Source organism: Lynx rufus, unplaced genomic scaffold (genome assembly GCF_022079265.1).
Source record: "Lynx rufus isolate CCGP_SWC_20201006 ecotype Redwood Valley unplaced genomic scaffold, mLynRuf1.p SCAF_2, whole genome shotgun sequence".
Taxonomy (NCBI): domain Eukaryota; kingdom Metazoa; phylum Chordata; class Mammalia; order Carnivora; family Felidae; genus Lynx; species Lynx rufus.
The window spans coordinates 62,026,891-62,053,045 of record NW_025814834.1 but is presented as its reverse complement, the minus strand read 5'-3'; the positions used below and the strand labels follow the sequence as shown (position 1 = coordinate 62,053,045).

Sequence of the window (26,155 nt, the reverse complement as noted above, 5' to 3'; positions counted from 1 at the left end):
TTCCCCTAACTGGCAAATTCTGCTCTCACACTCAAGTAAATATAAGTATTTTTCAGCTGAGTAGATCATGTTTGTTGTTTTAACAATCATATCAATGTACTGTAATGTAAAACTGGTAGCCAAAAGTATTTCTGTGTAGAAGAATAAGGTAATATTCTAAATTGGGTAAGAATCTAAATTTATCACATTTATTATTTTCAGGGGCTCTTATATTCACATTTCTATTATTTAACTTCCATCTACAGGGCTCAAATGTTGCTATGGTGCCATAAAGGCTGCAATGACAGCAGAAACAATTCTAAACTAGAGGTTATTCAAGTTCTCTCTTTGCACTTCCATTTAGAATTTGACTTTAAATAGGCTACTTTACATGTCTGGTCCTCAGTTTCCTCATCTGTAATATAGAAACCCTAATATCTCCTGTGCCTATCTCCTGGGCTGTTATAAGCAAGTATGTGAGGAAGTACTTTGAAAATTACAACAATAATATACGAATATAAAAGTAAATTTTAATGTTCCTAGGAAGACAGGACATTACATAGTATTGACACTCTGCTCTAATCACGTAATCAAAAGTTGACCTTGTACTTCAAAGAAATTATTTCAGCCCATACCAAAATAATATTAAGAACTGGAGGTATTTATCAATAAACTTACTTCAAAATAGTCGCTAATTTTGTGGCCACGCCCCCCAATACTTTTTCCTAGAATATAAAAGTAAAAAACTGTTACAGATCTGGTCATGACTACCTATCATACTATATCAGAAAAAGAATGTGTCAAACTTGATTTTGCTAATACACATAAAAATCATCTGCTTAATAAAAAGAACATGATATTTTAGTTGGGTAGTGATAGACATTGAAAGAATTATATTAAGAATCCTCAGAGGGTAAGATGCCAACTTCAGAAATCCAAAAGTCAAATGACATTTCAAGAGAAACATGTCAATTTTTAAAGTCCCAATTACTGGAGAACCACATATATAAATGACATTAAAGGATTTTGTTTTTAAAACTACATTATTCATATTGCTTAATGACTGCTAATTTCATAAAAGCAAATCAATGAATTAAAAAAAAAAAGTCGCAACTGTATAACTAACCAACCAATTCATACCTGTAAATAATATAAAAGCTTTGGTTAACACAAAACCATAACAAACTGACAATAACAAGCTTTAATATGAACGTTATTTTGTAAAAGTTTGGGTTTTCTAAAAAAAGTATTCCCGGGGTGGGTGGGTGGCTCAGTCGGTTAAACATCCAGCTCTTGATTTCGGCTACGGTCACGATCTCACAGTTCACTGGTTCAAGCCCGCATCAGACTTCCCACTGGCAGTGTGGAGCCTGCTTGAGATTCTCTCTCTGCCTGCTCACACACCCTCTGTCTCTCTCAATAAACAAAATAAACTTGGAAAAAAAAAAAAAGTATCCCCAAATCAAATCAACAGGATGTTCTTCTTCCTTTTTTTTTTTTTTTTAAGTTTATTTATTTTCAGAGAGAGAGAGAGAGAGAAAGAGTGTGTTTGCACACAAGCAGGGAAGGGGCAGAAAGACAGGGAGAGAGAAAATCTCAAGCAGGCTCTGCATTGTCAGCGCAATGCCAGATGCGGAGCTCAATCTCACAACACATGAGATCATGACTAAGCCAAAACCAAGAGTCAGATGCTTAAATAACTGAGCCACCCCAGGCACTCCTGTGTGTTTTTCTTTAAGTTTATTTTGAGAGAGAGAGAAAGAGCGTGCACACATGCAGGGGCGTGGCGGAGAGAAAGAGAGGGGGGCTGAAACTCCAAAGCTGGTTCCATGCTGTCAGTGCAGAGCCTGATGTGGGGCTTGATCTCACCAACCATGAGATCAAGAACTGAAATCAAGAGTTGGACCCTTAATCAACTGAGCCAGCCAGGTGCCCCCAGAGGATGTTTTTTAATAAACTAGATTTTAAATATTGCTCTTATGACCATATTGATAAAGTGGTCCAAATCATTACATATCACAGTTCTTTGATTAAAAGTTTTGCTCTAAAAAGAATCAATTTTATAAATCCTGAATTAAGGGCAGGGGATAGGCTAAATGGGTGATGGGGATTAAGGAGGGCACTTGTGAAGAGTACTGGGCTGTTATATGTAAGTGACGAATCACTAAATTCGACACCTGAAATCAATTTTAATATATATGTTAACTAATTAGAATTTAAATAAAAACTTGAAATAAAAAAAATATTGAATTAAGAAGGTGCTAAGAAATACTGTGTTTAAAGATACTTTTTTGGATAAGAGGCACCCACCCTTCATTGGAACTATACAGAATACAGGATTTCTTCAATACAAATAAAACCTGATGACACCATGAAGTCAAAAGCTTAGGATAATATAAACACACACATTTATCAATTTAACACTGACTTATATTAATTTATTCATTTATTTTATTTATATAACAAATATTTGAAGTGGTTACTATGTGCCAGGCACTACTGAGATGAACAAAGGTTACATTTTAAGGGGTGCCTGGGTGGCTCAGTCAGTTGAGCATTCAACTCATGATTTTGGCTCAGGTCATGATCCCAGGGTCGTGAGATCAAGCCCCGCATCAGGCTCCACACTAAGCACAGAATCTACTTAAGATTCTCTCTTTCCTTCTTCCCTCTCCCTGCTTGATATCTCTCTCTCTCTCTCTCTCACTCTCTTTTTCCCTCTCTCCCTCTCTTTTTTCCCTCTCTCTCTCTCTTTTTTCCCTCTCTCCCTCATAAATCAATCAATCAATCAATCAATCAACAAGATTTTAAAGTTCAGCAACCTTAAATTCTTTTTTATTTTTTAATGTGTATTTATTTTTGAGAGAGAGAGAGCGAGCATTGGAGAGGAGCAGAGAGAGAAGGGGACAAAGGATCCAAAGCGGGCTCTAAGCTGACAGCAGAGAGTCCATTGTGGGGCTCAAACTCAACAAACCGTGAGATCATGACCTGAGCTGAAGTCAAATGCTCAACTGACTGAGCCACCCACGTGACCTAACAACCTTAAATTCTTTTGTTTAACAAGAAAAACTAAGTACTCACAACTATAAACGCTACCTAGAAAGTTTGAACAATAGTTTTATACAGATTTATTTAGAGGTCGGAAAGGAATGTAAAAGGTTTTACAGGCATACCTTGTTTCATTGCACTTCACTGATACTGTGCTTGTGTGTGTGTGTGTGTGTGTGTGTGTGTGTGTGTGTGTGTGTTTAAACACAAATTGAAGGGTCTATGGCAACCTTGCACTGAGCAAGTCTATAGGCACTGTTGTTCCAATAGATAGCATTTGTTCACTTTATGTCTCTGTGTCACACTTTGGTAATTCTTGCAATATTTCAAGCTTTTTCATTATTATTATATTTGTTATGGTAAATAATCACTGTTATCAGTGATTACAACTCACTGAAAGCTCAGATGACAGCATTTTTTAGCAATGTTTTTAAATTAAGAAATGCATGATGCTTTTTAGACATAATGCTATTGCATGCTTAATAGACTATGGTATAGTATAACTATACTTTTATATACCCTGAGAATGCAAAAAATTCATTTAACTTGTTTACTGTGATATTTGCTTTATTGTGATGGTCTAGAACCAAACCTGAAGTATCTCTAAGGTATGCCTGTATAACCCAAGGAATTTTCCTTCTGCCTATAACAACTTTCCTGCAGATTCTGAAGGTGCTATCCTTTGATGAAGACAGAGACATTTTTGGTTATCTATCCAGAAGCTATTTCCCTAATCCTTTTTCCCTAACTGAACACAAATTTTGCTCTGTTAACATTCCCTCCCCTACATAGCACATGTAATTTCAGAAGAAGCTGACTCCTGTCTGGCCTCCAACCTAATTTCCCCCCCCCTACTGATCAGAAATCTAATTTTGTTCAGGTATCGTCCCCTCTCCACAAAGCCTTCATTTCTAAAAGGAATTTTACCCACTTTCAATTTCAGAGATGGACCTGATTTTTGTAAGGGCAATAGTATGTCTATGGACATAACTGGGTTTGGAATGGACTCATGATCCAATTCTGGCTGACCAGATTATAAGAGAAGTTTGCTCTGGACTTGAAGAAGCTAACGTTCAAAGAAAGGGGAAAAACATAGAAAGCCAACTCTCTCTAAAGCAAATACAAGTGTGAAAGCTGAAGCAAGTAAATCCAATCAAAATTGGCAACCATTCTAAAACCGTAAGGAAACCAGACAATTCTGTGGATAGCAGACCACAAAGAAATAAACATGGATTCTTAAAAACATAGGATCTGGGTTGGATCAACCACCCCAGAAGTCCCACCCTAATTTGGGACCTGCTTTTAAGTGAGTTTTTAAAACTAGAGTTGAAACTATCATAACTAATGTATCTTTACACTAAATCAAACTCCCAAGTCCACTAATCACAAGCTGGTGGAACTAGATACAAAGTACCACACGTCTACAGAAAGATGCTAGAGTGGTTTAACTCCTTCCTTCCACACAGACAGTTGCTTCAAGTACATTTCTTGATGCCAGTGCCACATGTAAATACTAGCATACCACATGTTCGTGGCCTTAAGTCTTTACAGCTAAAGTAAGTGGCTCTAAAACATGTAATATATGTATAAAGTCATTACATGTGATTGAAGAACCAATTTATTGTATTTAATTTTGAGTAGCCAAATTAAAGGACAATACTATTTTGTTGTCCATTACAAGAGTTGTGTAGTCTAATGAAAACCATCTTCTTAGCCTATATCACAAAGGGTAGGTATGCAACAAAGAATGAAGAACAAACAAGTTTGGAAAGAAAAAGTTGATGCTTTAATAAAAGTCTTTATATAAAGTCTTTAATAACCAAAGCAAGCTTTGGGTACTTGCACTTTAAAGTGACATCTAATGTTCTTATTCGAAGACAAGAAGCCACTTCAATACCATAATTCAGATAAAGAAAGAAAAATGAAAGGGATAAGATAAGGTTTGGACATGATACTTGCCTTTTTAATTCTCAAATAAAAAAAATAAGGGAAATGTAAAAAAGCCTAAAAATAGTAATAACCATACACTAACTATCTGTGCTACAAAAAAGATTCCAATTTCATATTATTATTTCTTATAGAAGTACATTTCTAAACTATTAGTAATGCGTAAGTTACATAATAGCTATAGAAATTACAAAAACACAGTATTACTTGTACAGTTAAACTACTGATTAAAAAATCAGAATAATTAATTGTAAATGATCATTTGGCTCTGAAAGGAGATTTTGTTTCACTTACCCTGACTACTTTCATTCTGGTTTTCTGATTTTCTCTTTCTTCCTCTAGATGATTCCGATTGTTTCTTCTCTGGTGTCTACAGAAAGCAAGTTAACGGAATTTAAAAATATACTTTTTACATACAAAATTATTAGTCACTATACAAATTATTTTCATTTTCAAAATAAAAACGGTTTTGTTCAATAGTGTTCATGTGATATAAATGAATAGTTACTTTTACACAATTTATTAAAAGATAAAATTTTCTACTGTGTAAGCTTTTAAAATTCAAAGTACAGAAGACTTACACACATTACATGAAATTCACATTTACAGAATCTGATTTGAGGTGGGTGAAAATCTGAGAGTAATTAGCCTTTTTAAAGGCTGTTCTTTAACATCTTTAAAGAAAAATGAAAGTTCTTCACATTCTTAACTGGATTGGGTAAAAAACAACAAAAATAAAGAATAAAAACTTATGTTTTTCCTATTAGCTTTCTATTATTCACACATATTTAGTCTATAAAAGTAAACTCGGATGAAAAAGAAAAGAGCAAACTTAAACTCTGATATATATACAATCCCTACTAAAAAGGACGATTCACCTAAATGTTTAACAATTATTATGTAACAACAATTAGAGCAAATCTGTAGATTGTGCCCTAAATTAGGGGACAGCAAACTACAACCCACTGGCCAAATCTGGCCAGCCACCTGTTTTTGTAAGGCCCAACCTAAGCCTAACTTTTACTTTTTTAAATAACCAAAAATTTAATAATTAAAATACTATGATATGAAAATTTTAAGAAATTCAAATTTGAGTGTCCATAAATAAAGTTTTATTGGAACACAGCCACACTCATTCATTTATGTACTATCTATGGTTGCTTTCAGACTACAACAGCAGAGTTAGTTCCTACAGAGACGCTATGGTCTACAGAGCCTAAAATATCTGGCCCTTTACAGAAAAAGTCTGCAGACACCCCACCCTGGATGATGGCTTATTCCCAAATTAGTATTTTCATCAGGCTAAAATGACAAGTAATTTTCATGGAGTGTTGACAGACTGTTGTTGTGCTTAAAGATTAAAACTAAGAGCAAAAGCACAAGTCAATGGCACAAGGCCCTCAAATTCTAGAAGCTTGGCAAGTACGTCTGGTGCCAGAACAAAGAATGTTTGAATGAATGAAACATCGAGGCAACTTAAAATAAATCTCTAAAGGCAATGTAGTCCCCAAACAAGGAAGGAACATATTCCATATTTTGTTGTATGAATAGTCTATGATTAAACAGTATGAATGACAACACATAACCTAACTCGTGTTGAGCATCTATGATTCCTCTTCAGTATTATCATGGAGATTTTAAGTTTTCTTACCCTCATTTTTATCAACAAGAAAACAGATTCTGAGAGGATGAAGTGAATGTTTAGAATCTGAATTCTTTAAAACAGGAGTGACACCATCTTCCCACCTCACCTTCCCATTCTCCCATTCCTGCATACAGTTATCACTTGATAAATACATGAATATTAAATAACTTATTCAAGGTAACCAGGATGGAAATCAAATTCAACTCTGTACTTTCAAGGCCGGAATGGTCTTTTTTTCTCTATGTGACATGTTACCTGCCCTATATCCAGAACTGAATGAATCAACTATACAAAAAAACTTCAAAATTTTATCAAGTTTGTAAATAAAATTCATTATGTCTATCAATAAACTGCCTATATGTTTTCACAACACAAACCAGATATCTTAAAGAAATCCACTCTAACTTGCAATCTATTCAGAAGGCAGACTGATGTACCAACAATTTAGGGTAAGTAGTTCAGAGTTTAGTTATCAAACTCAGACAAACAATAACCAATCTTCTATTTTCTTCAAAATAACACTAAATTAAAAATTCTAGGTTAACATTTTTATAAACAACCCTAAAATCTATCTTAAACAAAAAAAGAACTGATTCGCAAATATTTATTCATATCCTTCCCAACTTAATCTATGTAAAAAATATAATTTAAAATCAAGAATATACGGTTTTTCACAAGTTTAACGTTACACTAATTTTTTTTAATGTTTATTAATTTTTGAGACACACACACACACACACACACACACACACACACACACACACACACGGCATGAGTGGGGGGAAACACAGAATCCAAAGCAGGCTCCAGGCTCTGAGTTGTCAACACAGAGCCCAATGTGGGGCTCAAACTCATGAACTGTGAGATCATGACCCAACGCGAAGTCGGATGCTCAACCAACTGAGCCACCCAGGCACCCCAATGTTATACTAATTTTTAAGCATGACAGTATCCCATCTGAATTCCATTTTAAGTCTTGACTAGCTAACTTTTGATAAACAACAAAGAATCCACACAGAATAATACAATTCTAAAAGTTATACTGGAAACACCGTCTATCTAAATGGTTCCACATTATTTTCTAAAATACATTGCAGGTAACACTGGACCAGTTAGATGAGAGGCTACATTTTAAAAGCAGAAGACCGTGGGGTGGTTCAACTGGGGTAAACAAAGTTAGATTTATTTACCACAAAGCTTCTAGGAACCATTAAAATGCTAACATTCACTAGTTATCTCCAAAAAGGGACTGGGATGGAAAGTTACAGTGTATATAGAAATTCTCAAACTTATTTGGAATATCATTTATTAAACACTTCACTGGATATATACTTGAAGATATTGAAGGTTTTTTTTTTTTTTTTTTTTAAAGACCTACAGATTACTTAGTAAAAACTTCTTTTCTCTGAGGTAACATTTCCCTACCTAAATTTTAAGTTTGATGGAATGGAAAAGTGGGACAGTCCTTTGAGGGAAATGTCATTTTGTTAAAAACTGTTAACAATGAATTATGGGACACCTGGGTGGCTCAGTCCATGGAATATCTGAGTCTTGATCCCATGGTTTGTGAGATGGAGCCCTGATTTGAATTCGGCCCTATGCTGACAGCTCAGAGCCTGGAGCCTGCTTCTGATTCTGTGTCTCCCTCTCTCTCTGCCCTCTCCCATTGATGGTCTGTCTCTCTCTCAAAAATAAAAAATAAACATAAAAATTTACATACATAAACTTAAAAAAAAAACCCAAATGAGTAATTATTACAGTTAAAACACACACACACAAAAGGAACGGGTTTACCTTGTTTACACCAGAAAAGAATTTGAGGAAGAAGGGGGGAAAAAGGATGACTAAAGAACTAAGGAAGTAAAATTAATTTTAAGACTAACATGACTAATGTGGGGTAAGAAGTTGGAAATAGGTAATAAAAAATTGAAAAGTTAAGCAAAATAAAAAATGAGAAAGGAAAACCTAGATATAACTAAATTTGCCTATAAAGTAAATGTTTCCATTACAAACACACCATTTTGTCCCTTCCTATGAACCTTTATCTTTTTTCACCGATGCTGTAGTATGACCACCTCATTCCTCACTCTCACCCCAGATTATTTTAGGTTTGTTCTGTCAGCCCAAATGAACTGTAATTTTCTAAAGAGCAAGTACCATGGCTCTCTGAAGAAAAAGACTGGGACTAAGAATCAAACTCTGGATCCATTATTTACCATAACTCTTAGCATGTTACTTATTAACCTGACTCAGATTTTCTCATCAAATTTTTTTTACATAATCTCTATGCCCAATGTGAGGCTTAAACTCAGGATGCTGGGATCAAGAGTCACATGCTCTACTGACTGAGGCAGCCAGGCACCCTATTCCCATCAATTTTAAATGTGATAATACAGGTATAGGATTGTGGGGATTAAATGAGAAACATACCAGAAACACACTTGATACAGCATCTGGAACAGATACATACTCTATAAATGTAAGTACCCAATAAATTTTCTTATCTGAGTAGCTATCCTATTATTACAAATATCCGTGTACTTTCATATTTCTAAAGTTCAATCATGTGCCACCTGTTAAATGATTAGCAGATTCTGCCCTTATAGCTTACAAGTAACTTGTAGGGCTTGCTTGCAACATAAGTGGTTTCCTCTCTAAGGTCCCATTCAACTCTGTTCTCAATTACAAGCCACAGAGCTGGCAGTTAGGCCCTAAGTGTTGTATCACTAACCTTCAGGACAATGTGCATTAGTTATGTGGTTTTAAATTTAAATAATCTCAGTAACACTTAAACAAAACAAAAATTCTCAGTGAAGGCTACTGCTGCCAATTCTCCTGAGTCACTCATTTCTATATGGATTTATCTGGGAATTTAGAAACGTGGGAATTTAGGATATGTGGAAACTTGGCAAATATTTAATGGGTCTAAAATGGCTCATCAGTGAAGAAAAATTCAGAATGCTATCTGCAATTTTTCAGACAGTACTCCAGAGATACCTTAAGAGAAAGGAGGTTGTGCCTCAAAAGTTTAGTTAAAGAGGAGAGAGAAGGGAAGAAAGAAGCAGGTGGCTGAGCTAAGGCTCTAGCTTATCAGAGACACATCCTACCCCACCTCCACTTCTGTGCTTGCAAACACTGCATTTCTTATTTTAACACTCGAAATTCTATATTTGACTTACTTTGAAGAAAGAGTTCTATGGCTTAAAAAAGATTTGAAAAACCATCAATCTTGACCAGTGATTTCCAAGAAAATCCAAGGGACATCAACCACGCCAGCTTTGTATTTGCACGAGGCATAAAATTTGCTCATATCAAGCATTTTATATAAAATAATTCCAAGCTTGCTATTGCTCTCGTGGATGCTGTTATTTCATTCTTTTCTTCTGTTTTTTTCTCAACTGTTGCATTACACTTGACCACAATAACAAAGGCAAAATAAATATAGAAGGCAAAATAATGTCATTTTGCTTTAAAGCAAAGATGGAAAGATTACAGCAATTATAAAAAGTCAAAGAATTATCACATACAACAGAATAGTGGTTAGGAGAAAATGATGAAAGGAGAGACTGGTACTATTTAAAAAATCAGTTTAGCTTCATAAGTGCTAATTTGTAATCATACCAAAACCTGAATGATTACTCTGGCATTTAAATGTTCTAAGATATTAGTGAGAATTTAACACAGTACTTCCTAGCAGTTGAAAGTATGTTCAAAAAACAAAGACAAATCTAAAGGATTTAAGAGGTGACATAATTGAACTAATGCTTCCATTTTACTTGGAATTTAAGCCAGTGATTATTAAAAAAAGGTTTTCATATCTACTACGGGATCTTGTTTTATCTGGCTCCTTGACGTATTTTTAAGATAAAAATACATGTGTGTTTCTTCAATGCAATTAAGACAAAATATAAGAAAACTAGAATCTTAACACTGTCACAGAAGGAGGCAGATAAATCAGTATGGATTGTGTCATGAAAACAGATAACCACCTCTATCAGCCTCCAACTAGAGATATTTAAAATTATTGGCACAAATGCATTACAGGAAATTTTAACATTATGTGAAAAGATACCATTCTAACATCAACAAAAGAAGAGTGGATATTAAAATTTATTCTTCGCCTCCACCTTAAGCAGAACTCATCAGCCCTGACTAGACAACAACAAAAAATCAGGTATCATCATCTCTAATAAAATTACTACAGTTAACCGACACAGATATATTTAATATTTTCCTGTTAAATGAGAAAATACTTTAAATCAGAAAGAAAAGTTACTCTATTATTAAATAATATCTATAACAGAATATTCAATCCTTAGACTTGTCAGAATGAATGTTTTCCAATCAATTCATTTAGCTTAAGATAGGTTTCAAAAATACAACTCACTGGCTATTCAAATGATTCACAGAGTTACTTAGGTATCAAATTTAAGGTCACTGTACTTTGAGCAAATGGCATGACAAATCTTTTTGCCTGAAGCTGGTAATACCAATGTTCAATTTTATTCCACATTTCTAGGCAAAATTTGTTAAACTAGATGTAAGACAGAAAAATGCTGGAGAAGTCTGTTACTTTAATGGCATATATCAAAACAGCACTGAACTAGAAAGGAAAATCTGGAGCTTTATAAAAATAGTCAATGTAAAATAGATGTTCTATTCAGGAATATCAAATGTACAAGATACTGTTCCTTCCAACTTTTTGCTATAAAGATTTGGTTAGAATAATGCACTATAAGAAAACTAAAATTCTATTGTAAAAATTTCCTTGCTGCTTTGCATCAAATTTACATTTAGATAAAACTACCATGAAATATGTACATCCTAACACAAGGATGATTTTGAGCTGGCAGGACCTGAAATTCACAGTCTGACTCTGCCCAAGAGTCAAAACTTTAATATTATTATCTGGAAATATTTGCTTGAATCTTTGACACCTAAAAGAAGATCGACGTTATACTACTGATTTCAATATTTAGTATAAAAAGTTTATATATACATCATTTTGGGGATCCTATCATGAAATAAAAGCACTTCCTTGCTGTCTGAAGTTATTCCAAACAACATGTCAGCAATTTTGAGTGTAGCCTATTTTCTGCTGTACTGCCTTTATTATTTAATAATATGTACTATCAAAGATGGTAGAGAGCCAAGAAGATAAACTTGGGTAACTGCCCAACTAAAATGTGTGCTTTTTTTTTTTTTTTAATGTTTACTTATTTTTGAGAGAGAGAGAGAGAAAAAGACAGTGAGACAGAGACAGAGTGCAAGCGGGGGAGGGGCAGAGACAGAGGGAGACACTGAATCTGAAGTAGCCTCCAGGCTCTGAGCTGTCAGCACAGAGCACGATGTGAGGCTTAACTCAGAAACCATGACATCATGATCTGAGCTGAAGTCAGGCGTTTAATCGATTGAGTCACCCAGGCGCCCCAAAATGTGTGCTCTCTATAGGTAACTTAATCTGTGCCAGCTCATAACATTTTTAAAAGCCTGAAGATTTTTACTCTGCTCACAAATATACAGTACCTACAACCGCATTAGCACCTAAAAGAACTATAATACTAAAGCAATATTACTGTCAATTTTTTAAAAACTACCTTAGCTCGCCATTATCACAGTCTGACTTTTTAAGCTCCTATCATCTGGACCCATTTTAATTTGCATTCACATATGTTTAAAGGAGCATACCAAGTCTTCAATATTGATGAAATGCAATTTTATCTCCCATTTTCTTACAATTTACATAGCATAACTATTTCTTGGCATTTTCCCTTCTCTGGCTTTCCTTTTAAAGGCTTTATTTGTTGAATAATATAGACTAAAAATTAAAATAAAGTTGGACTTTCTCCCCTATTCATATGATCTTGTAAGTTTTCAAATCATAAAATCAGAATAAAACAGCCATATAGAGCAAACGCCGTGGGAGGAAAAAGCAAATTTTCAAGATAAGTTATTCTGGAAATGTTGGCATTTTGAGAGTGCTTACAATAGTAAAATTTAGAGCAGTGATTTCACAACTTTTCTCCCGGTGTGACACTCATGATGGAGTAACATACTCCTGTATAAGAGCCCTACAGACATTTCCTTGAACGTGAATCCCCAGATCCTTAAACAATTTCTTTGGGATAGACACTTTTACATGTAAGTTTTGTGACACAGAATATGCACACTAATAATTTTAAACATATTGCCAAAGTGCATTTTCAGAGGCAATGCCAATCTACACTTTCAATAACACTGTGAGAATGCCCACCAATCGTTAAATATCTGTCTACCTGATATGTTAAAAAAAAAAAAAAAAAAGGTGGTATTCCATTGTTGTTCTCTATAGCAATACTACATTTATAACCCAAAAAAGTGAGTTTGTTGTAGAAAGAAATCATTCTATCATTCAACCATTAGCCCTGATTTTCAATGTTACTATATATCATAACCACTTAATGCTTTTATGTAAGCTCATGCTCAAGTCCCCATTCCAAATTTAACCATCTCTGGAGAGAGACCAAAGGAATCCTCACTTTTAAAGAGCTCCGAAAGTGATGCTGATGTATCCAGGATTAGCAGTAATCTATGTATATAATAATAAGACCTGCATATTCCATACTGGAAATTGTCTAAAATTAAGAAATTATTCTTAATATATTCTTCTATTAAAAATTAAAGACCAAAATTGTGACATATAGCTATAGCAGAAAACTCATTAGGATATAAGTCCAATGGGTTGTCATGGTTACTCACTTATTTTAGAAAATGAGAATTAATCATAATACTGTGTGCTGCTGACATAAAAATACATCTAATATTTTTAAAACTCTACTATAGTATAACACACTGAAACCGAATTTCTCAGTAATGTCAGCTTGTGCTGACTACCCTTAAAATCCAGACTAAAAGCAGTATTTATCAGATAAAAACATTTGTGAAATGCTTTTAGTCCAGGCATACCTTGGACTGGCAAATCTGATGTTATTATAAATCATTTTAAATCTAAATATTGCCAAAAAAGAATACCTTTTTTTTTCTTCAAAAGACTAGCTAGGATCATTTATCTAACTAATGAGTTATACATTATCTTAGTTATACAGAGAGAGGGTACACACAGTAGTTGAGAGTATCACTTTGAAATAAAACAGATACTTAGGTACTAGAATTTTGACCGTTAACTTACTATCTGTGGGCAAATTAATTAACCTCTCTGGACTTCTGTTTTCTTACTTAGGAGATGCGAAACTTACAGAGTTGTAATCTAGCTCCACAGGTAACATGCTAAAACTATTCTCTCTCCTTCATTAATAGGGTGGTACTCAACGAGAGGATTTCTGGCAATACCTGGAGATATTTTTGGTTGCCACAAGGGAGGGCAGTTGTGGAGGAGGAGAGAGGGGCTACGGAGATCTAGTATGTTAGGCAGAGATGCTGATGAACAACCTGCATTGCACAAGACAACCCTACCCCTATCCCAGGAATTCTCCACCCCCAAATGTCAATAAAGTTAAGAGATGAATATGTAAGAACCACCTGTAGTTGTTGACGCAAAAGCTACCTGTATAGTACGGTACAACTAGAGTGGTGTTAAATTTATTCATTCAAAAAATATTCACTGAGCATATGCTATGGTCAAGCACTAAGCCAGGTTCCACTTTAAAGTATGTCTTCAGTCTTAGAATGACTTGGCATTTTTCTCTTCCAATCTTATTTGCATCAATCAGCTTAGAACTTTCTTGTCCAAAGAACAACCAATCACTGATGCTAAATGCACTTGTACAAAGGGAAACATTTAACAGCTAGCTGTTTATTTGCTTCCAAAATAAAAGGGTTACAGAATCATTATTTTGAGATTTCATGATTTATAAGAAACTGAAAGATTATCTAGACAGAGTATATAAGAATTTCCAAGCAGGGAGCCTGAATACTTTTCCTCTGAAAAAGCTTCTCAGATGATTTCGACACATACAGTCCTCTAACTTTATGGAAAAAGAGGCACAGTGACAGTATCAAACCCACATTTGATTTCAACTTTTCCTTCCAGGAGACTAAGGACATATATATTCAACTGGATAGATCCACTTCCTTTGCTGTGAACCCTGTCATATAACATATTTTAGGGCCAAACACTAACTTTTAGCTGAATATAGCTCCTATAAAAGCATGTCCTTTAATGGGTAGTAGTATAATTAAATATAGTTTTCTTTTTAAATAAAAGGAAATTTTACAAAGAAATTCCAGGAATTTCACAGGAACTTTAAATCTTGTAATTTAGAAGTATGATTATTAGTCTTATAAGGGAAAGAAAAAAAACAAACTTACTCTTCTACTGAGAAAATGTCTTTATTAGTGTTATAAAATACACCAGTTTGCATGCACACAGAGTACTCTCCCCTTCAAGATGACATTGTTATTATACATATTACATACTGTATATAGCAACACTGTTATATACAGTGGTTTTGGTTTGGCCCTCCTAACATAGTAAGAAGTAATGACAAAATATTACTAGCACAAAGACAAGAAAAGACAGAGGAACCCAATCAAGTAGAACACCACAAAAATTATTTATCAGACTAAAACATTTTAGAAAATAATGTAGGCAGCAGGATACAAAGAATATTTCTTAAATTTGATGAAGGTACTAAACTAGGTGTCTAACAATCTTGAGGAGCTAACAGATTTAAACAGAATAAAGTGAAAAACAAGGTAATTCACCAAAGGGAGGAATAGGCATGAAAATATAACTTTCAGTGATACTTAACTACACACAACTAAATTCATTTTTCAAGTTTTCTTCTTTCTTACTAGGTGTTCAGACTAAGACATTAAAAAATTCTCTGGGTTATAAAAAATATATATAGACAAGTAAAACTTTAATGATTTTTTTTTTAACTCAACCTAAAACCCAAAATTTAAGGCCAGTATTTGCAGCAACATGGATGGAAATGGAAGGTATTATGCTAAGTGAAATAAGTCAGAGAAAGACAGATACCATATGTTTTCACTCATAGGTGGATTTTGAGAAACTTAACAGAAGACCATGGGGGAGGGAAAGGGGAAAAAAAAGTTACAGAGAGGGAGGGAGGCAAACCATAAGAGACTCTTGGATACTGAGAACAAACTGAGGGTTGATGGGGGGTAGGGGAGAGGGGAAAGTGGGTGATGGGCACTGAGGAGGGCACTTGTTGGGATGAGCAGTGGGTGTTGTATGGACACTAATTTGTCAGTAAATTATATTAAAATAATAAAATAAAATTTAAGGCCAGTCTTATCTATATTTTCAAAGAGAATCATAATTTCCAATCAACCTAGGATACCTAAGCATTCACTGCAGAAACATTTAAGCCAAACACTATTAAGAGGGCAAAAAAGAAATATGAAAAGTAGAGATGGGTATGAATAAAAAAAAGTAAAAACAGGAAATACTCTTACCACTCTCCTAATCTAGCCAGTTAACTAATATAAGAAGATAACCCATTTAAATAATTCATACATATGTATAAGTTACACATGGAATTTTTAAATACCGTCTTCAACAAAGGAGATTTTACATTAAAAATAACCTATTAAAGAACTCAATACACAATATCCCTAGCTCTAGAAATGGAAATAATACCCTGCTAAAGCCAGGTTCAAGTTAGCTTTAGGTCTAATTCCCTAGTGTCAACTTCTATTTCCTCCAAAATATGAAAATAAGAAACCATGCATAATGTGGTCCTTTGAAAATTCTTTTTAAAAAAGAACAAAACAAGCCATTAATGTTTTAAAGTATCTTTAATGCTATCACTTCAACTCGAATGAGAAAAAAAAATCTCATGTAAGTTTCAAGACTTCTACAAACTTAATTCAAATGACAAAGCTAATCAGAACTTTCATAAAATGACCTTCATTAATCAACATTAGAGGTAAATTAAGACAATCAAGGCACCATATCATATTTATCTTTCATTACAATCATTACAATTCTAAAAACGCATGTAAGTTTAAATGTCTAGATGCAACAGCTGTCCTGGCTTCCGTATATCTATAACTTAAAATCCTTAATACTAAATAACTCAGAAATCAAATTCAGTTGGATCAAAAATAAACAGTAATTCAATGCCAGCGGACAGAGGGTTATAGGATTAACCTTCCTCAAGAGGAGGGGGGGGGAAAGAAACATTCGGTTCTAGAAAAGACAAATAATTTATTTTAAAATGATTAACTTTGATTCAGGTTATACAGAAGTACTATAAAAGATGAATATTAGAGATTAAATTGAGGCAAAAATAAAGCAATTTGACATGTGTGTTTGCTTTACCAACACTATTATGTAACATGTTGAATGTAAGCACACAGGTATAAACAGACTTACAGCGTGCTTCTCCAATATTATTAAAGACGACATAATTCAATTATATTTATATTCAGTCACAAATATTTCAACCTTAGTAAGAAATAAAGTAAGACAGAGAAATATAAAATATATTCTAGGACATCCAAGAGGAGAGGGAGGGAGAAGAATTATGTTATTAGTATTCATTATAAATTCCAAATGAACTATACAATACATAATTTATCTTAGGATCTGGGGTAAGGCTGGGTGGGGACAGCAACTGCAAAGAATTTATAGAAAGTAGCAAAGGTCTTTGTGCTTAGTTAGAGAAGGGTCCTTCAAGAAGAACTGCAAACAGGTGAATAAAGGCAGATTTTAAAACTTAGAAAACACTGATAACCAAAGAATATGGGCTCCATTCTCTTATCTCATAAAATAATCTGGACTCTCATCCAGGAGACAACGCACGTATATACTGTTTCTAACTCCTTGAGGCATTCTAAAACATTTAAAATAAGATGAACGGCCATCTCCCTCCATTCCCTACAAACTCCTTTTCTGGTCCGTCCCATAAAATTTTTATCATTCTCACACCCACAACCCATTCATGATTCTCTCCTTCAGCTGATAACCTCTATTTCACTGTGAAGTATGAGAAAGGTCTTTTAGTTGGAAGTTTGCCCATCAGGGGAAAGGATGTACCCAGTCAATTCTATCTACAATGAACCCAATCAACCCAGGGTCTGGATCTTGGCATTTCATACCACCTCAAAAAAAAAGTTTAAGTTTGATTCTATTTTCTCTCTTTATAGCACTTTTCTTGTCCCACTGTCACAGCTCTGCTATGAGCCCTTCCCTAGCACATAATATGTCAAGCCTGTTAAGACTCTAAATACCGTCTCCCTTCCTTTATCATCAAGATTCTGCCAAGAGTAGTCAATATTTGCTGTCACTATTTCCTCACTATCCAATGTCTCCTTAACAGACTATAATCTGGCATCTTGTTACCATTAGTCTACTAAAACTAAGCCTAAGTGACAATTCTTAGTCACTTTTTACAGTCATTATCCTAACTGACTTCTGTGACATTTAATTCTCCTTATTATTCTTCTCCACTTTCTCCTCTTTTTCTTCCCACTGTCTGTCTACTTCCTTACCAGACTACTATTCTTTCTCTAGCATACCTATCTCACCTGCTAACATTTCCTAGCATTACAAACACTATCAAGATGAGTTCAGCTACAGAAGCAGTTTTTAAACTTTTGGGTCTCAGGACTCCTCCACAAACTATTAAAAGTGTTGAGGACCCCAAGAGCTTTTATTTATGTGGGCTATAATTATCAATATTTACTATTCTAGAAGTTAAAACTAAAAAAGTTTTGAGACACCAGAATATACAAGTCATCAGAGTGATGATGTCATCATGTGTCATTACACACTAGAAATTTTCACACTGTAAATTCATGAGAAAATGAAAGTTAAAAAGCCAAACATGTCTGGGGCGCCTGGGTGGCACAGTCGGTTAAGCGTCCGACTTCAGCCAGGTCACGATCTCGCGGTCCGTGAGTTTGAGCCCCGCGTCAGGCTCTGGGCTGATGGCTCGGAGCCTGGAGCCTGTTTCCGATTCTGTGTCTCCCTCTCTCTCTGCCCCTCCCCCGTTCATGCTCTGTCTCTCTCTGTCCCAAAAATAAATAAAAACGTTGAAAAAAAAAAAAAAAGCCAAACATGTCTTAGCATTATTGTAAAAAAGGCAAATAATGTCTTAGCATTACTATACAAATTGTTCTGACCTTCAGAACCCTCTGAAAGAGTCTCAGAGACACCCCCTTCCCCATCCCCCACCCAGGAATCCTTTAACACTCAAGGATTTAACACCCACACCAAAAATTCCTCTAAGTCTTCATCTCTAACCTGACCTCTTTTCCTGAGCTCCAGATAGCTCCTACCACCTAACTGAAGTACCATCTTCATTTGGTCAGTTCACAGATATTCAAACTCACTGTTGTCCAGAATTTAATTCATTACCTTCTAGGCCAAATCTATGTATCTTCCTTCTGTGTTATCTATCTTCATCAAAGGCACTAACATTCACCTAGAGCCAGATAACTTTAAACAACCCTAGGTTCTTCCCTTTCCTTCTTTACCCTCATTCAGTCATCAAACCCTACTGATTCTACTTTTATAATCTAGTAGAATGTGAGAGCTTGTTAGAAATACAAACCCCCACTCCAGACCTAAAGGCATAAGGAACCGTTGGTAATTCACGTGCACACTAAAATTTGAGAAGCATAAGCCCGGATGGTGATAATATCAATAACCAAAGTTAGAAAATCTGAAGAAGAAGGCAGAACCCAAAAGGTAAACTTGAGAACACTTTAATTAGCACGCTGCCCACTTTTTTCCCTCCTACTATTAAACTGTGGAGGTGAGCAGTTTTGTAAAGGTGGCAGTATTCCTTAACTAAATGATCTTCCCAACTTAGGTTTCTCCTCTCTCCCAACTCTATTCTCTGTACTGCCACCTGGGGGAGCCTTCCTCATCTCTACTTTGCGTTTTGTTTCTCCTGCTTAAATGGCTTGCCATTATCTAGACCAAAGTCCAAATTCCTTAGTACAAAGAACAAGGGCTTTCAAACCCTGATTCCTACCAATCTTTCACCATCGTTGCATATCCTACCTACACCAGAAGTCTGCAAACCAGGTGAATCACACAGGCAGATTATGTTTTTTAAGCTTCTTGGGTGATCTAAAGTGCAGTTGGGGTTGAGAACCACTACACCACGTCTTGAACAAAACTATTTGCCATGCTTCCAGGCAAAAGCAAAAAGCGTATCATAGTCTCTCTGCCTGCCTTCTCATACTTTGCCCTTGTGTTCTGGGATGAATTCATAGCCTTTCTAACAACTCAATCACCATCTCTTCTTTAAAGGAAAACTTCTCTTTTTTCCCCTCTTCTCCCCTGCAGGCAGATGGAATTGGAGGGTTCTTGCTCTTTGCTCCCATACCACCTTGTACTTCTATCATAGCATAATCTAACACTGTTTATGAAGTAGTCTGTTCTACTAGACAATGATCTCATGTGAACACAGGGATTGTATTGTATCCATCTTTTATATTCTCTGTGCTTGGACACAGAGGCTAGAAGATAACAGATATGTAATAAATGCTTACTGAAAACACAGCAGGGGCGCCTGGGTGGCGCAGTCGGTTAAGCGTCCGACTTCAGCCAGGTCACGATCTCGCGGTCCGTGAGTTCGAGCCCCGCGTCAGGCTCTGGGCTGATGGCTCAGAGCCTGGAGCCTGTTTCCGATTCTGTGTCTCCCTCTCTCTCTGCCCCTCCCCCGTTCATGCTCTGTCTCTCTCTGTCCCAAAAATAAATAAACGTTGAAAAAAAAAAAAAAAAAAAAAAAAAAATTTAAAAAAAAAAAAGAAAACACAGCAAATTTTTGGAGCCTATCAAACAGACCTAGAATGATGTAAAAAAAAAAAAATGAAGCAAAAACAAGACCAATCTACTTCCTATCTACTAGGCAATTTCATTAACAAAGGGAAAAATCTCTGTTCTAAATTCTACATTTAGTAACAAAAAGCAAATCTATGTATGAAGTAATTCACATCTGAGCTGAAATGAAAAATTTCAGTTGAAGTAGATTCAAATCAGCCTAACAGTGAATATCAGATGCTTTCAGTTTTAACAGTACAAGGATGGAAAACAGAAGGGTTCTGGGTGTCTGAAAAGAGTACTGGGTAGGAGGAAAGAGCCCAATTGAAGAAACAAAAGCTCAGGATATATATTAATATGCATAAATAAAATGTGGAAATAAGTAACAGGAAGAAGGGCTAAAAGAATTGAGGATGCGGTAGGGTAGAGGTGGGTGGCAGAGAACTGCTATTTTTTTTTTTTCAAATAAACTTCTAGTACTGATTGTTCATAAAAACAAAAACTATTATTTAAGAAAACGTAACGGATCAAGGGATGGATTACCAAAAAAATAAAATGACACCAGAAGACAATGAAATACTACATAAACTTTACTACGAGGTGTATCAGGAAAAAAAAAGCAGTACTCCACCCTACAATTGTTTACTCCCAACAACTTCATTTAAAGACCTACAAATACCTGTATTTTGAAGCGTGTAAAATTTCATCCCAAGGAAATGCATTAATTAAAGTATCTTAATATAGAAATAAAACCTGGAAACCATTTTCCAGATAAGTGGCTTCCTAAATGATAAGACAAAAAAAATTCCTTCTTCAAATCTTAAGGAAAAAGTGTAAGCTGCAGACCTGTCCAATACTGTGCCACTTGACTTAATGATTAATTTTTAAAAATTCCAGATACAGAACACAGAACAGCAAAAGCTCCAAAATTTTAAGACTTTCTATTCCTTCCTGAAATGTCAAATTTCTATACAAATTAAGCTAAGTATATGCAATGGTTAGCCAAATTGTACTTCACTGTAAATTACACTATGGTCTTAAAAGAAAAAATTTTAACTACAAATACAGCCAAAAGCGACTCTTAGAATTCTTTAAAGGGAAGTGGTACTTTCTTATAGACTCATTCTTTTAAAGAATTGAAATACTCTATCTATGGCTTATATTGGGAGCATGGGTACCTATAAAGGACATGGAAACATATAACTACTTTAGGTGATCTAATTACTAAGTTTTGCCATTAAAAAAATCTCTCAAAAATATCAGATTTGGTGAAGAGAAAAGGGAAATATCTAAAACTATTTTATTACCCTTCATAACGTAACAGCCTATGAAAGAAAAGACATGTGAAATTACTAAATAGACCAAAATCTGGAAATATCAAGAAATGTTCCAAAGTCCAGGAGATATAAAGTGAAAACATTCTTGATGTAGCTTCTGAAAAGCTGCTCTCTGACTAAATCTAAACCTACACTTTGTAAGGACTTAATGTAAATGTGCTAATTTGAGAACAAACTAAACTGCGATAATCTGGTGCTACAGGGGCTACTAACGCTTACCTCAAGGGAACCTACTGCAGATAAAGTCCCGTCACTTGCACAGTCCTTTCAGCTGCCTGCCAGTTGTCTCTGTGGAAGGGAAAGCCTGATGAGTGAAAACCCTATGCCACACTCCTCTGGAGTGTCAGGGTGCCTGCATAGAACTGCACAAAACTGTCTACCTAGAGAGTCCTAGATGTTTTCAATAACACAGGACTTTAAAAGATGCCACCTTTGACATTCTCTTTCCATGAACACCAAAACCAAATGGCTAAGAGTTACTAAATGCTAATGACCTACTGATATTATCAAAGAGATATATCTACACTAGCCCAAGTAGGAAAAAGACTAAAATGGATCAAAGAGAAATAAGTTAACATTGAAAGGAAAACACAAACACACATACACACATACACACACGCATGCGTTGAAAAGTAACACAATGCTATAATCTGAGCAGAGGTTGTATCCACAAAAAGTGATGTTGTTGCATCAGCAAGTGAATGCTAAAACCCAAAGAACTTCCTATCTACATATGTCAAAAAAGATGCTATTAAGTACATCATGCCCATTGTTAACTATACCATGGATCCAAATGCCTACTTATAAAATCCCACGTATTTTCTTAGTGGGGTCAGTAAGTGGATGGGAGGGGAGAGGATTTTCCAGGTAGTTTTAAATATGAAAAGTGAAAAACAACAGCATGAAATTCCGCAAGAAATTTCCAAAAGAGAAAAAATATGTGTATCTACATCTCAGTACACAAACCCTTACTCAGAACCAAACTAAGAGGGGAGTATAACAAAAAACTACAGTGGAAAACTGTAGTACATAGTTCAAAAACCACTTTCATCTACTAGAATTATAAATGGCCAGTAACTGTCTTCCATTAAGAACACTTATAACACTAATGTATAAGTTCAGCTACATAACCAAAGAAACTATATTTTCTTACTAATGCCAAATAGTCTTCAGTCTGAATACTGTGCTTCATAAGGCAGAACAAAAATGCTCCCATCAGAAACTTTAGCATTAATGCTTATTAGCACAAAGATGGGGGGGTGGGGAACTATTAAAAGAAAAAAGGTGATTCCAGCTTTTACTTTAACAGCACCATATTTAAAATGAAGTTACTTACCTCAGATTCTTTGTCACTTAAAGATCCCAAGCTTCCAAAACTGTGATTAGAACTTTCATTATTTGTTGAGGCCTGTTAAAGATTTTTAAAAAGGTAAAAATTAGGAATAATTTTAAATGAAACATACTACAAAAGGTAAACTATCTTCATAAGTGAAAATAAAGTAGGATTCCTTTAAGCAAGGAAGTTAAATGAAGTAAAAATGAGAAATATCAACTTCTTAACACTATAAATATCTTGGAAAGTTTTATCAAGTCAATAAAGATCTGTATTTCAGGAACTGACTTGTTTTAGCTGACTTTTTAGAATACCAAATTCAAAAACAAAGGAACTGGGCTATTACTAGGATAACAAGATCCCTAAAATTAGTACCCAACATATAAAAAATGATGCTTCCTTAAAAAAACAAAAGTATTATTTGTGCTCCTTAATTCCCTTCACAGTCTCATCAAATTCCATTATATACCATCCACACCCCTTTGCCTTTTTTTATATAAAACAAACCAGGCAATCCCTGGGGTTTTGTTTGTTTCGGTTTAGTCTTTTAAGAAAACCTCTTCCCATCTTTACCATTTTAATTGCTTCAACCAAGAGTTTCTACATTTCCTTTAGTAATACTTTTTTAAGTTTATTTATTTTGAGAGAGTAGGGGAGGGGCAGGGAGAGAGGGAAAGAGAATCCCAAGCAGACTCCATGCTGTTAGCACATAGACCAATGCAAGCCTTGATCCCACAAACCATGACCTGATCGTGACCTGAGCCAAAGCTGGACATTTAACCAACTGAGCCACGCAGGCACCCCTCCTTTATAATGTATTTTTAAAATTTTTTAAATGTTTATTTTTGAGAGAGACAGAGAGAGCGAGCGAGCAGGGAAGGGGCACAGAGGGAGACACAGAATCCAAAACAGGCTCCAGGCTTTGAGTTGTCAGCACAGAGCCCAACTCAGGGCTCGAATTCACAAACTGCAAGATCATGACCTGAGCTGAAGTCAGATGCTCAACTGACTGAGCCACACTGGCGCCCCTCCATTATAGTATTTTTAAATAGTGACAGGATGACATTTGCTATGTTTCCAATATGTTTCTATGATGCTCATTATTTTGTAGACTTTTTTGGACCATCAGCTTTAGATCAGTGTCTTCCAGGAGTGTTCAGATCAGAGGATGACAGACTATGGCATATTTATCAAAGATGATGCATGAATAACCTATGTGTACAGGCAGGCCAGTTGATATCCCTGTTTTTCTCCAATTTGTTAAGAGTAGGAGCTAATCCTACTGTTAAAAGGTTGGAAGTTGGCCTACAATTACTCTTAGGCTAACTTCTAAACTGATGACTCTTGAGTCCTTGCATACATGTCTAGTACTATGCTGGACAATGTAAAGGCTGTTTTCAACACAAACCAGCAGTGAAAGTGATTAAGATTCAAGCACTATTTGGAAGAAGGTATAATTAGAGCAAGATTATTAAACACCATAAACAGCCATTAAGAAGTGATAAATTAGATTCAGAAACAATGGAGGCTGTACCAAGTTTTTGAATATCCCCAAATCCTCAGATAAAAATATAAACCCAAAACCCACAGACAACATTTACAACAAAACTGGCTGACAAGGAATCTCCATGAATTCCCCCAAAAGAGAAGGCAGGGACAAATCACCAATAACCATAGGAAATGCATCATAGGAGAGGAAGCAAAAGGAAACAATGACAGATCTGAGAAAAGAGACTCTGAAAACAGCAATTTAAGTACAATGGCTGTCATTGGAAGGGTTTCTGTCCTTTCCAACAGAGATTAAGTATGGGAGGACCATGGTGAAGTGTGAAGAAGTTGGAGCAATCTAGCCTCTAGCTACGAACTCTTAACACATCCCTCATAAGGGTATCACAATGAGGATAAACTACTGGGTGCAGAATCAAAATTGAGCACAAGAGGTACAATGAAGATAAAGGAAAGAGAATATTCAGATAAAAGTGAGGAAGGGAGCAAAGTCTAGAAATTTCAGAAAGCAGATGCCACACTTTTGAAGAGTGCCCAAAAACAATAGCAGAGAGAGCTCTGTAAGAAAAGCCATTCTAAACCACAAAAATGTAAACAACCGAAAATGATGTAGGTCAATCCCATGAAGTTATCATAAGAAAAAGAATAAAAAGAAAAAGGAAACATGGGATAACATCCTGATAATAAAACCATACCAGGAATACATATCCACAAAAGAGTATGAAAACTATACCTACTATTTCAAAATGAGCTAAAAAACATTACAAAAATGACTCAAGACATGAAAGAACATAAAGCTGGTTTCAAAAATCTGAGATTTAAGATTAACAGAACTCAGGAAAATATCAGAAATAAGAAAAAAAGTTTCAGAAATGAAGATTAAGCCTGAATGAACGTAAAAGAAAATACATACATGTAATGCTTCAAGAGAACTAGAAGGTAAAAAGGAGAAACATTTCTGAAATTCAAATGAAGGGATAAAAAGGACTGAGAAGGCAACAACTAATGAAGCAATAAAAATTCAACATTCAGGTAAAATAAGTCTTTAAAGAATAATACCAGAAGAAAACAAATAGTAAAAAGTATAATTCAAGAAAATCTCCTTGAAAATTAAAAAAAAAAAAAGGAAACTACCAACAGAAAAGCACACTGTACACCTAAGAATACCAACCCAGAAAGCCAATAACAAATTTTTCTAAGGAAACACTATATGCTAAAAGAAAATGGAGTAACATACTTAAGATATTCAAGAAAATATAAATGAAGAGTTTTATATTCAGTAAAATGGATTTTGGGGACACGTGGGTGGCTCAGTGAATTAAACATCTGATTCCTGATTTTGGCTCAGGTCATGATCTCACAGTTCATGAGTTTGAGCCCGTCATTGGGCTCTGTGCTGGCAGGGTGGAGCCTGCTTGGGATTTTCTCTCTCTCTCTGCCCCTCCCCTGCTCATGCTCTTTCTCTCTCTCTCAAAATAAATAAACTTAAATTTTTAAATTGATTTTTAACACATAGAAGGCACTGATAAACTGTTATCAAAATGTCGGGAATCAATACTGCTCCCATGAGCCTTCCAAAAGAATCTAGAGAACAAGTATTAGATAACCAAATTAAC

At 35.1% G+C, this 26,155-nt stretch overlaps 1 protein-coding gene across 1 annotated transcript in view; it reads right to left on the bottom strand.

Moving 5' to 3' along the window:
* TLK1 (tousled like kinase 1) overlaps positions 1 to 26,155 on the bottom strand; it is a 146,539-nt gene that overhangs the window by 60,108 nt on the left and 60,276 nt on the right. Inside the window, exons 3-5 of the mRNA XM_047082586.1 lie at positions 23,037 to 23,108; positions 5,269 to 5,344; positions 658 to 704 (exon numbers count right to left, since the gene is read on the bottom strand). Of these exons, the coding sequence (XP_046938542.1) occupies positions 658 to 704; positions 5,269 to 5,344; positions 23,037 to 23,108 (195 nt within the window). The remainder of the gene's footprint in view (positions 1 to 657; positions 705 to 5,268; positions 5,345 to 23,036; positions 23,109 to 26,155) is intronic.